Source organism: Vulpes vulpes, unplaced genomic scaffold (genome assembly GCF_048418805.1).
Source record: "Vulpes vulpes isolate BD-2025 unplaced genomic scaffold, VulVul3 u000000647, whole genome shotgun sequence".
Classification (NCBI taxonomy): Eukaryota; Metazoa; Chordata; class Mammalia; order Carnivora; family Canidae; genus Vulpes; species Vulpes vulpes.
Window position 1 is genome coordinate 88,518 of NW_027325811.1, and position 12,388 is coordinate 100,905.

At 37.3% G+C, this 12,388-nt stretch overlaps 1 protein-coding gene across 4 annotated transcripts in view; it reads left to right on the forward strand.

Annotated features, from left to right (window-relative positions):
* MDM1 (Mdm1 nuclear protein) overlaps positions 1-12,388 on the forward strand; it is a 30,392-nt gene that overhangs the window by 2,279 nt on the left and 15,725 nt on the right. For all 4 annotated transcript variants that reach the window (XM_026001752.2, XM_026001753.2, XM_072746178.1 and 1 more), the window contains exons 3-7: positions 2,651-3,018; positions 4,142-4,276; positions 9,291-9,458; positions 10,305-10,408; positions 10,487-10,586. In XM_026001752.2, coding sequence (XP_025857537.1) covers positions 2,651-3,018; positions 4,142-4,276; positions 9,291-9,458; positions 10,305-10,408; positions 10,487-10,586 — 875 coding nt within the window. The remainder of the gene's footprint in view (positions 1-2,650; positions 3,019-4,141; positions 4,277-9,290; positions 9,459-10,304; positions 10,409-10,486; positions 10,587-12,388) is intronic.

A 12,388-nucleotide genomic window follows, 5' to 3' on the forward strand; every position in this document is an offset into this window, starting at 1 on the left:
TTGCTGGGAGAGATTAAATGAGATATTGCCTGTTAAGGGGCGGTGCAATATATGCAGATGAGTGCTTGGGGCCCCACATATGAGAGTGCGTGAAGTATGACATATATGTCCCCCAAATGTTAGGTATTTGAAGCCAAGAAAAAGACTTAATGGGAAATAAGCATGATTTTCCCAAGCTTGGGAAATTAGTAAAATGAGGAGAGTATTTCCAGGATTAGGTTGGAGAACAAAGGGAAGAGTGGGCTAAGTGGGTGGCTCTGGGTTCCTCTGAAGCATCAGGATCCTTTGTCCAGAGCCTGACTTCAGACACGGGATGTCCCTGCTTTTTGGGCAAGATGGTACTCAGAATCCACCAAATGACCCAAAAGTCTACAAATTTGAGGCTCTATTAGATTAATCCAAAGTAAATCCTAAAGTAGAGATATTCTACTGATGGCCCGTTAGAACACTGGGGAATTGGTTAACCAGATCATTGTCCCCGTAACATTTTAACTTAGATAAGCTACATTTGAGGGTGTGTTGAAACAAGAGTGGGAGCAAAACCACTTTGGAGTATGGTATATTATGAAGGCAGGAACGGTCCAGGGGAGGTGTATTACTGGAGAATGTGAGGTTAAGGGGACGGGCAGAGTGAGAACTCCAGGGTGTTCAGAAAGGGAGGTGGGAGGCTAGTGAGGAATAACACCGGTTTTACCAAGGACGAGCTGGACGTTCTGTTAACATAGTGTATTTTTTCCCTTTAGTGTATTTTTGCTGGTGCTGGGAGAGAAGGCCGGAGTGCTTGAGAATCTTCCCCTTTCATTGTGCTCTTCCACCAGAAGCCTCTCTGTGTGTTAAAGTCTAGGGCAATGGCCCTCAAACTTTTTTGCTTTCATATCCCTTAAAAGGGTTTGGAAAGTCTTTGCATCTTTTCACATTTTCAAGTTATTATTTAATTTTTTTAATCATAAGTGTAACAAATAGTTTCAAAGGATATGCTTTCTAAAAAAAAAAGAAAAAGAAAGGATATGCTTTCTGGCATATTGAATATTGTGCATCTGTTTCACGTATGCTTTGTTAAAACTTTGGAGCTGCCAGTGTAGCTCATTGAATTTACGGTAAATGTTCATCATATAATTGGTAAAGTCAGTCCTCCTTGGCAAACTAATCAGGCAAATTAGAATTCCTTTCTGTGAGAAAAAAAGTCTGTGTTTTTCAATTGCTGTAAACGTGTTAACATGTGTTAACATCTAGTTGTTTCATGTGACAACCCTCTGACTCCTGAATTTTAATTCTAAGATAGGTAGGAAGGGGAAGGTGTGGACCTGGATAAAATAAAGCACTGTTCCTTTGTTATTTGTAATCTCGGCCTTCTTTGCTTGGCTGTCAGATATTCTCTGTCAGTAGTTACACGTGAATTGTCCCTTTGTTTGTCCTTCCCACCTAGGATAATTTTTTTTATCCCGTGGGGCTGGCTGAGAGGTGTGTCTTCCTTTTGCGAAGTGGGAGAGGGAACGAAGACTACAGAAGGCAGGTGCAGTTCTCAGGCAGACCAGTGTTGGGAAATCATATAGAGTTAGGATCTGCAAAATGATTCCCTTAAGCGGCCCATTTCTGCTTATCCCCCAGAATGTCTCCATATGCCTCCAGACACATATGCACCCAGTATGAAGACCACTAGTCTAGGGAAGCGTTGTAAGGGTGGGGACCCTGGTTCAATGGCCAAAACTCAGTGACAGAGGCTAAAGAACTGGGGGTTCTATGTCATTGCCAGATTTTCGGTTCACCTTGCTTCTCCTCCTTTCTAGTCTTACTCCTTCTTCCCCACCCTACACGGGCTTCTATTTAAAGAATGGCCCCAAACTAGGACAGTATCTTGGTGTTTGTCATTCCACAGAGCTCCTCTTACTTGGGTAGAAGGTTCAGTTTTTTGGACATTTGCTTGCCAGACAGAAATATAGAGAAATAGTATCTTAGCTCCTGTTAAAAGGGTTCATTCTCTTTAATTCCCAGGAAATCAATGCAAACGTAGAACCAAGATCCAGCATAATGACATCTCATCCCTTCTCTTCTTGGTCTACTGTGCATAAGAGAGGCTTTGTGAAAAGTTCCAAATTTTGACAGTACCAGTGCCCATTGTTCTGTTAAGTAGCACAGGAAAGTAATTAGAAACGGAGGCAACATGTCCTGCTTGTCTTGCCAGGCCCGTCACGTTGTGATTCTAGTGACTTGTGTTAGGATAACTCGAACATTGTGACCCCGATTAAAAAAAAAATTTATGTCAAACTTTTAGTATTTTTAAAAAGCAAAATTAAAGATTTTTATGTTGATAAACTATCTTTTTTTTTATCCTGCCACTCAAAGGACCTTGTATCTCAACTGAATTTTCAATTCCATTTCTTCTCTCATAAGTATTATTATTATTATTTTTAAATGTTTTATTTATTTATTCATGAGAGACACAGAGAGGCAGAGGCACAGGGAGGAGAAGCAAGCTCCATGCAAGGAGCCCGATGCGGGACTCGATTCCGGCACTCCGGGATCATGCCCTGAGTGGAAGGCAGCCGCTTAACCAACTGAGCCCCCAGGCATCCCTTACAAGTGTTATTAAAAGTTGTCTTTGTAACTTTATACTTTGGTAGCTGCAATTTTTATATGCTGTATTTTGTAGGAATCACAAGAGAGCCAAGTTTTATTTCAAAAAGAAGAGTCCCTTATCATGACCCACAGATTTCAAAATCTCTTGAGTGGAATGGAGCGATCTCAGACAATGATATACTTATATCCCCAAAACCTGAAGCCCCAGAAACAGAATTGCAAGAGGCAGAACAAAAAGATGTTACCCAAGAAAGGGTTCTTGCACTAGAAGCTTCCAGGGTTCCCAAAAGAACCAGATCTCACTCTACAGACTCCAGAGCTGAAGGGGCTTCAGATATTGTGGAAAATAACGCGGATATAATAGCAAACCATATACCAGTTAAAGAAAATGAGGACCTGGAGCCTTCCACTAAGCTACATTCAGAAAATGTAGATAACGGGGTAGGTATACTCACGGTATTTCTTTTTTTTTTCTTTTTTCTTTCTTTTTTTTTTTTTTAACTCACGGTATTTCTTTTCAAAAGCATAGAATCCTTTGTAAATTTCATCATCATTTCAGTAATACTACATTTCATGCTTAAAAATTTTCCATTGTTATCTAATGTCTTAGAGAATAGTTAAGAGGCTGTTGACTTTAGTTATTGGGAGTTCTGTTTTTAGTAGTTGCCATTTTGTACTGGTTATACTAAGATATATCTTCATTGGATGGACAGCTTGCCTCTGGATTTCATTCATCATATATCAGCACCACAGTCCTAAGGGAGAGATCAAATTGAGACAGGAGAAGGAGAGTAGTAGGCCATTACCTCTGGTGGGGGTGGTGAGCTGACTTCTATGTGGGCCCTTTTCAATTTCTTATTGTGTAAACAAACAGAATCGCAATTGATTAAATGCAAAAGGAAGGGCAGTTCTGGCTGAATCTCAAAGATCTTGGAGTTCTGCTCTCTTATGTCACACCTGGCCCGCAGAACGTCCCTGCGAGCACATAAGCATAGGCTGCGGGGACCTGTGCAGGCGGCTCGCTGCCTCCTGCATCTTTCTCCAGTCCACTGCATCTTCCCCATTTCTTGTCTGCCAGAACCGCGGAGAGGCATTCAGAAGTGTTGGTGAAGAATCTGTGGCTTGTTGCGAAAACCAGGGGGCACAGTAGAATCAAGGAAGGTGACGTGTAAGTGGTGGGCAGGGGAAGGGGTGTCTCAGAAGCAAGGTGTGGATAAGGCAATCCGTTTCTTCGTAACAGATTTAGTTATGAATAACTGGTAGGAAGAGATTGAATGAAAGGTGCTATCTTTTCCTGGAACGCACAGAAATTAAGAAATAAAATTCCTTGTCAGTATTAAAGGAATTTTCAATAGTTTGACAATTTAAAAGGGAGATTACTTCTCAATTGAAAAAAGTTTGTGGTACAACGATGTGCACGTAGTTAACAATACTGTATACTTAAAAATTTGTTAAAAGGGTGGATTTCATGTTACATATTTTGTTTTGTTTTTTACTATAGTGAAAGAAAAAGTTTGAATAGAAACTTCTAATGACTCTGGGTGGGATTTTTCTTCCCTAACAGTTGGATAGAGTTCTTCGAAAGAAAGCAGGATTGACTGTTGTTCCTTCACGTGATATCTTGAGGAATTCTGAATATCAAAGGCAGTTTGTTTGGAAGACCCCTAAAGAAACTGCTCCAGTTTTTGCCGCCAATCAGGTAGGTTAATGGATGTAATACATTTTTTGGTATTCTGATCTAGTGATGCAGATTTACATGGAACTAAGAGCTAAGAGAAATTAGGTACTTAAGTAGGCCTGGAGGTAGGTTCTAGGAAAGTGAAAATGAGATTTTTTGCTAAAATCATTCTATTCTGATTTATAGTAGTGATAAGTGATATTGTCCTAGGCCATTCATGATCATTGTTGCCAAATCCATGACATCCACTAAATATGAGACAGGGTAATGAAACTTGATTCCTGGTAAGTTTCTGCATGCTGTGAAATTTTTTTGTTTAATAAAAAAATTATTAGATTGGTCTTATTCTAAGATATCGTGTTTGTTGACTAATATGTTGCATGTTTTCTGTCTTGCAAGAAAGGCATAACTGCTTTGTGTATTTTAATAAATACAAAATAAAAGCAGTGCAAGATACATAATCTTGTTTTTGTATCAAATGAGCAGTAATTGGAATTGTCAGTTTAACTACATTTGTAAAATTTGAAAGCTATGATGAGAACTAAATGTGATACTAGATTTCATTATACCCTTACCCAGTTTTTGGTACTGGACTACCATTAACTAATAAATGTTCTGTTGTTTTACTACTATTATCATCTAAACAGTTCTTAGGCTCTTAACTCTTACTTCTTAATCATACTTCTAGGCCCAGGTAAGGAAATACTTAATTTAGAATAGCTACAGAGGCCCGTGACAGCTTAGACTTTTCTTTCTCTTGATTTTGGCATTTTTCTTTATAAACCGCCCCCGCTCCCATACACGCTTAAGTTCATTTGCTCTTCTATCTCAACATTCACTTACAAACATTATATACCCCTGAGCACTGAGAGGGCGGATTCCACAAGACAATAATATCAGTCATCTTACACTAAGATGATAATACCTGTGATCCTGTAAATCGTGGCAGCATTGGGCTTGCTTGTTATTCAATTTTCTAAAAAACTGAAATTTGTATAACATTTTAGAAACATAAAATAGCATGAGGTGATGTGTGTATCCTTTGTGAATCTAATAAATAGGAGCAGTACTTCTTTTGCTGGCTCACAAGTGTTCTTGAATAGTAAGTGTACCTACAAAATTACTTACTATTTGAAAATTGTAATTGTTCAGTTTTTGTAGAGCATTTCCCCTTTATCAGCTAAAGCTGATTCAAATCAAAGCTCCACTGATGGCTTTTACATATTTCAGGAGAAACATTGTGCTTCAGAAATGCTCTTTTATGGGCCCATGAGGATATTATGAGATAAATCACTAGCAGTACCTTCACTTAGTAGCTTTACTGCTTTCATCAGTGAGGGTTTCTAATATTTTTTGGGGGAAGCAAATGCTCTTTGTTGATTCAAAGCATATCCATTTTAGGGTCTGTAGTTTGAAGAACCATGTGACGGAAACTTTCAATGCTTGTTGATAGGGAACCTCTAAAGGAGCTATTTGGTCCTATTTTACCAAACACCTGTTTTCTGAAAGGATGTCTTATATTAATATGTACAGCGGTCTGAACAATTTTTGGCAGAAAAGTTTTGAGGTTATACTCAGGAAAAAGATATTCTGTTTGGATTTGGTCTGAATGAAGATGCACTATTCAGCATTGCTAAGCAATAATATATCTCATTTGCCCTCCATGTCTTTTCCTTTTGCTTTCTTTGTAATCAGTGGTGCAATAGAAACCATATTGTAAAATATTAAGGATAAATGAAAATGTTTAAAACTAAAAAGATAATAATTACCTATTTTTTTCCCTTGCATTAAGCTAAGGATAAGCAAGTAAAGGACTAAAACTGAACAAATGAACATATCAGACATTCAAAATGTTAATCTTTCTCTTTTTGGAGGAAGAAAAAAAGTTGATGTCAAGGAAAAAAACCTGTAGAACTAACAGAATTGCTTTATAAAGTGAATGTCTTGTTCATATCATTAAAATATGCCTATTTTACTTATCCCTTTGCCATACTGCTGAGAGGGAGGGGTAGGAAACTGAGGAGAAAAGATATGGTTCATTTTTTTTTTGTTTAAATGTTATTTTTTATTATAGTAACTATTATTCAAAACAATGAGTGTGGAAAGTTGATTTTTGGATTTTTCCCCCTGCTTTATTGAGGTATAATTGACAAATAAAAATGATACAGTGTACATGTAATGTTCTAATATGTATGTACTTTGTGAAACACCATAATCAAGTTAATTAACACATTTTTCTCAGTTGCCCTTGTGTGTATGTGTGTGGTAGGATTTACCCTCTTAGCACATTTCAAGTATATAATATGGTAGTAGTAACTATGGTCACTATGTTGTACCTTAGATTTCCAGAACTCCTTGTGCAAACTGGAGCTTTGAACCCTTTGACAAGTGTGTCTCCATTTCTCCTGCCCCCCTAGTCCCTGGTAACCACTATTCTCTGCGTCTGTGAGTTGTACTTGTTTAGATTTCACATAAGTGAGATCTACTGTATTTGTCTTTCTGTGTCTAGCTTATTTTACTTAGCATATGTTCTCCAGGTTCATTTTTTTTTTTTTTTCAAATGACAGGATTTCCTTCTTTTTTTAAGGCTGAATGATAGTCCTCTAATTGTATGTATCATACTCTTTATCCATTCATCTGTTTGTGGGCACTTAGGTTGGTTCCATATCTTGACTGTTATGAATAATGCTGCAGTGAATGTGGGAATGCAGATATCTCTGAGATACTGATTTCATTTCCTTTGGGAACGTGCCCAGAAGTGGAATTGTTGGATCATATGGTAGTTCTATTTTTGATTTTTTGAGGAACCTTCATATTGTTTTCCATAATGACTGTACTAATTTACATTCCTACCAACAATGTACAAGGGTTCTCTTTTCTTCACGTCCTTGCTAACGCTTGTCATCTTTTGTATTTTTGATAATAGCTATTTGAACAGGTGTGAGCTAATAACTCATTGTGGTTTTGTACATTTCCCTGATGATGAGTGATATTGAGCACCATTTCATATACTTGTTGGCTATCTGTATGTCTTTTTTGGAAAAATGTCTATTCAATTCCTCTGCCTATTTTTTAATCGGATTGTTTGCTTTTCTACTGCGTTGTAGTTCTTTATTATTTTGGTTATTAGCCCCTTATCAGATATATAATTTGCAAATATTTTCTCCCATTCCATAGTTTGCCTTTTCATTTTGTTGGTGCTTTCTTTTTATTTTTTTATTTTCTTATTTTTAATTTTTAATTTATTTATTTATGATAGTCACACACACATAGAGAGAGAGAGAGAGGCAGAGACACAGGCAGAGGGAGAAGCAGGTTCCATGCACCGGGAGCCCGACGTGGGACTCCATCCCAGGTCTCCATGATCGCTCCCTGGGCCAAAGGCAGGCACCAAACCGCTGCGCCACCCAGGGATCCCCATTGTTGGTGCTTTCTTTTGCTATACAAAAGCTTTTTAGTTTGATATAGTCCTACTTGTTTATTTTTGCTTTTGTTGCCTTTGCTTTTGGTGTCAAATCCAAAAAATCATTGCCAACACCAATGTCAAGGAGTTTACTGCTTATGTTTTCTTCTAGTTATAGTTTTAGGTCTTATATTTTGCATCTCTGACCCATTTTGGTCTGATTGATAAGGTCTAGTTTCATTTATCTGCATGTGACTGTCAAATTTTTTCAACGCCATTTATTGAAGCGGTTATACTTTCCCAATTTTTGTCTCTTTTGTTATAAATTAATTGACTATATATGCACAAGGTTATTTTTGGGCTTTCTATTCTGTTCCATTGTTATTTGTGTCTGTGTTTATGTCCCTTGCCTATTTTTAAAAATTTTCAAGTTTTTTTTTTTTTTTTTTGCCTTTTCTTACCTAGTTTAATTTTTTTTTAATTAATTTTTATTGGTGTTCAATTTACCAACATACAGAAAAACACCCAGTGCTCATCCCGTCAAGTGTCCACCTCAGTGCCCGTCACCCATTCCCCTCCAACACCCGCCCTCCTCCCCCTCCACCACCCCTAGTTCGTTTCCCCGAGTTAGGAGTCTTTATGTTCTGTCTCCCTTCCTGATATTTCCCAACATTTCTTCTCCCTTCCTTTATATTCCCTTTCACTATTATTCATATTCCCCAAATGAATGAGAACATACACTGTTTGTCCTTCTCCGACTGACTTATTTCACTCAGCATAATACCCTCCAGTTCCATCCACGTTGAAGCAAATGGTGGGTATTTGTCGTTTCTAATTGCTGAGTAATATTCCATTGTATACATAAACCACATCTTCTTTATCCATTCATCTTTCGATGGACACCGAGGCTCCTTCCACAGTTTGGCTATTGTGGCCATTGCTGATAGAAACATCGGGGTGCAGGTGTCCCGACGTTTCATTGCATCTGAATCTTTAGGGTAAATCCCCAACAGTGCAATTGCTGGGTCGTAGGGCAGGTCTATTTTCAAGTTTTTTTTTTAAAAGATTTTATTCATTTCAGAGAGTGAGAGAAAGCCTGCACAGGAGGGAGGGCAGAGGGAGAGGGAGACAGAGAATCCTTGAGCAGACTGCCTGCTAAGTGCAGACTGTGATGTGGGGCTCAATCTTAGGACCCTAAGATCAGGGCCTGAGCTGAAATCAGGAGTCAGACACTTAACTGGGTGAGCCACCCAGGCTCCCCTCCTTTGCCCATTTTTGAAATCAGATTGTTTTCTGGTTACTGAATTGAGTTCCTTATATATTTTGAATATTAACCTATCAGATATAGTATTTGTAGATATTTTCTCCCATTCCATAGGTTGCCTCTTCACTCTGTTGATTGTTTTCCTTCCTATATGGCAGCTTTTTAGTTTGATGCAGTCCATTTTGTCTGTTTTTGCTTTTGTTGTCCTTTTGATGTATATGAAATGACATTATAAACAGTCATATAATTTTACTTTTTTGGTATCCTATAATTCAATTTTATATGTGAAATTCTTAAAGCAATCGAAAAACTAAGTTTTGTATATTTAGCCAACAAAAGAACTAAACTACAGTAATTTTTGTTTTAAGGTTTTCCACAATAAAAGCAAATTTGTTCCACAATTCAAAGGTAACTCAGTCATCCATGAAACTGAATACAGAAGAAATTTCAAAGGTTTATCTCCAGTGAAAGAACCAAAATTAAGAAATGATTTGAAAGATAACGGAAATTTTGAAGCAGTATCTCCTGAAAAGAAGGTATTCATCAACTCTTAACTTTAAACAAAATAAAATTATTTTAGACTCTACACATTTTCTTTTACCAAATACTACCCGAAATTTTTGGTTTTAGCTAGTTTATTCATTTGTTTGTTCACTAAGTGTCTCATGTTCACTTACTGGGAGCCAGGCACTGGGTAGGTACTGAGAATACAATGATAACCACGCTAAGCCCCATGCAGCTCTTGTGCTGGTGGGGAGACAAAGATGTAATTAAATAAATATAGTACTGTGGCAAGTGCTTGGCAATACAGCAGGTAAGTCTACCATGTGTAATAGCAAATAATTGGCCTTACAGTAATGTGAGCTATAAGGGTGACAGTAGAGATAGAAACACATACTTTAAATAATGGAAATCAAACACAAATATGCATATATACATGTATTTTTAAGTTTTTAATTAATTAATTAAATTTTAAGTAGGTTTCCACGCCCAACATGGAGCCTACTTAATTACTACAACACAATTAAATGTAAATTTGAATATCAAAGGCAAATGTAAAAGAATCGTTCAATAGGTAGTAACATGGAGTTTATTTATTTAGATGTTTGTTAATTAAAAGTTTTTTTTTTCCTAGGCAAGGATATAAAATTTCTTTGTTGTAAAATGAACCAAATCCTGAGCTATACTTCAAAAAACCAAAGTATACTAGTTTTAAAACTTGCTTGTCAATTCCTTGTGACTTCTAGGTTATCTTTAGTAGTTAAAACTACTTCCATAAACAGAATTGTAATACGGTGTCCAGTTATACTTTATAACATTTATGTTTTCACTTTAATGTATAACATTTTAAGCATAAAATGTTTAAATTATTTCCATTGTAGTGTGATAAAACAGACGATCCTTTAAGATTAGAAGCAGAGATGGAATCAAAAGAGTCAAGCCAGCCTAAAAAGAAGCTTACTCCTTGGAGACATCAAAGGCTTGGGTATGTATTTTAGAAGAAAAATATGGTTTTTAGATGATTAACATGCTGAAATATTTACTCTTATTTCATTTTTGTTAGGAAGGTGAATTCTGAATATAGGGCAAAATTTTTGAGCCCAGCCCAGTATTTATATAAAGCCGGGGCTTGGACCCGTGTGAAGGAAAACATACCAGACCAGGTGAGTATACATAAGCTCAGTAAGCCCACATTTTCTTTGAGCCTGTATCCCAGTTTGATTTCACAGTGAGTTTCATTTAGTAATAGAGACAATAGTTTAAAGATATGTGATAGAGTAGTAACACTGAAAGTATCTGGAACTTAAAGTTATGTGTTAGGATATAGTTTATGAGCATGTTTATTTTTTTATATCAAATAGTTCCTTTTTCAACTAGAGATTTTTATTATTAAAGTCTTTTAAGTTAAAAAGGTTTTTATAACCAAGGTTTCATTGTGTTAATCCAATTCAGTTTATAGAATTATAGCATTGTAGTCTTCTTAATAATATCCAGACCTCCACTCTCTCAGTTGAAGATTAATTTTCAAGATTAGTTTGTCTGACAGTGGAATCCACTGGCGGTGTGTAACTATTATGGTCTGTAAGCGTAAGGGAGGAGTGGCGTGGCCTGTATTGATAGAGGTTTGAGTTCTAGTATTGGGATACCCTGACATGTGGGAGAAATTCTGAGGATCCGAAAGAAAGGTTTGAGGGAAAGGGTAATCTTTGGGAAGCTTCTTACAGTCAGAAACAGTGGAGGGTTTTTTTGGGTTGTTGTGTAACTGTCATCTTTTAAACCACATCTTCATGGTTTCCCTGCCTTTTTCTGTGTGAATAAGCAAAAGTAAAACAGTTTAGACTTTAGTAAAACATCCCATCCCCCTTCATTGTGAAGAGAGAGAATTTGGATGGGGAATGGATCTTTTTTTTTTTTGGGAATGGATCTTTTATTTAGCTCTGTACTTGAAGCCATAGCCAAAAGTTACATGTAATGAGCCTCTGGAGGAAGGCGTTAGTCCTTTGAGCTGCTGGCTCTTTGCCCTGGCAGCTCCCAGACCAATGTCCTGGTGAGATTCCTGTATTCCACATGTTGTTTCAGGAGGTTACCTGATTCCTTCCACTTGAGCATATAGCTCAGCAGCAGTACAGCAGAGTAAAGGGCCAATCTTGAAGCCGTCCCAAATATTGGTGGAGTCAAAATTCACCAAATAGTCACCCTGGTGAAATTTAAAAAGAAGAGCATCGGGAGCAAGCCTGATGAAGCAAAGGAGTAGTGTCAGTGAAACTCCTGACTGGTTTACAGCCATGCCAGACCTTGGTGAGGAGCTCTGAGCAGTCTTAAAGGGAATGAGGAAAAGCTGGGGGCAGAGGCAGCAGGGTACAGAGCATGGCCATAGAGAGCTAGTGAGGCCAATTATTCGGTGTTAGCCACTGACCCGTTAGATTTAGGGGCTTCCCTGGGTTGGGCTCACAAGAGGCTTCTTGTTTTGGAAAGAGACTTCATTAAATTAAGACAAGTTGATATTTAGACCTCAGTTCTAAAAATTTAGTGGACTAGAGGATTATGCCTGGAGTCATGATAAAATGATAGTCCTTATCCTGCCCTGATGGAAGAAAACATTTGTGTTGATGTTAATTTAAGATCTATCTTGACTTTCTTAGACTCAAAAAAAAATTCATTGCTAATGGTGGTTGTTAATGTTTAGTGCTATTGTTTGCCTTAACCTCTGCGGGCAAAATAATTCAAATAGTGAATTGGAGCTAGAAAAGAATAAGAAGTTTTAGCTAAATTTTATACTGATGCTGATAGCTGTTTCAGTTAACCAGGTCATAAATATTTAGGGTGGGCTGTATTTTACTTAAATCTTAGATTTTATTTTTAACTTGAAGACATTTACTTTTGTGGCTGCTTATGAAGTATCTACATATAGGGTACTCCCTTATTTCCCACTCCTAACATTTCATGAAGGAATATTATTCACGCT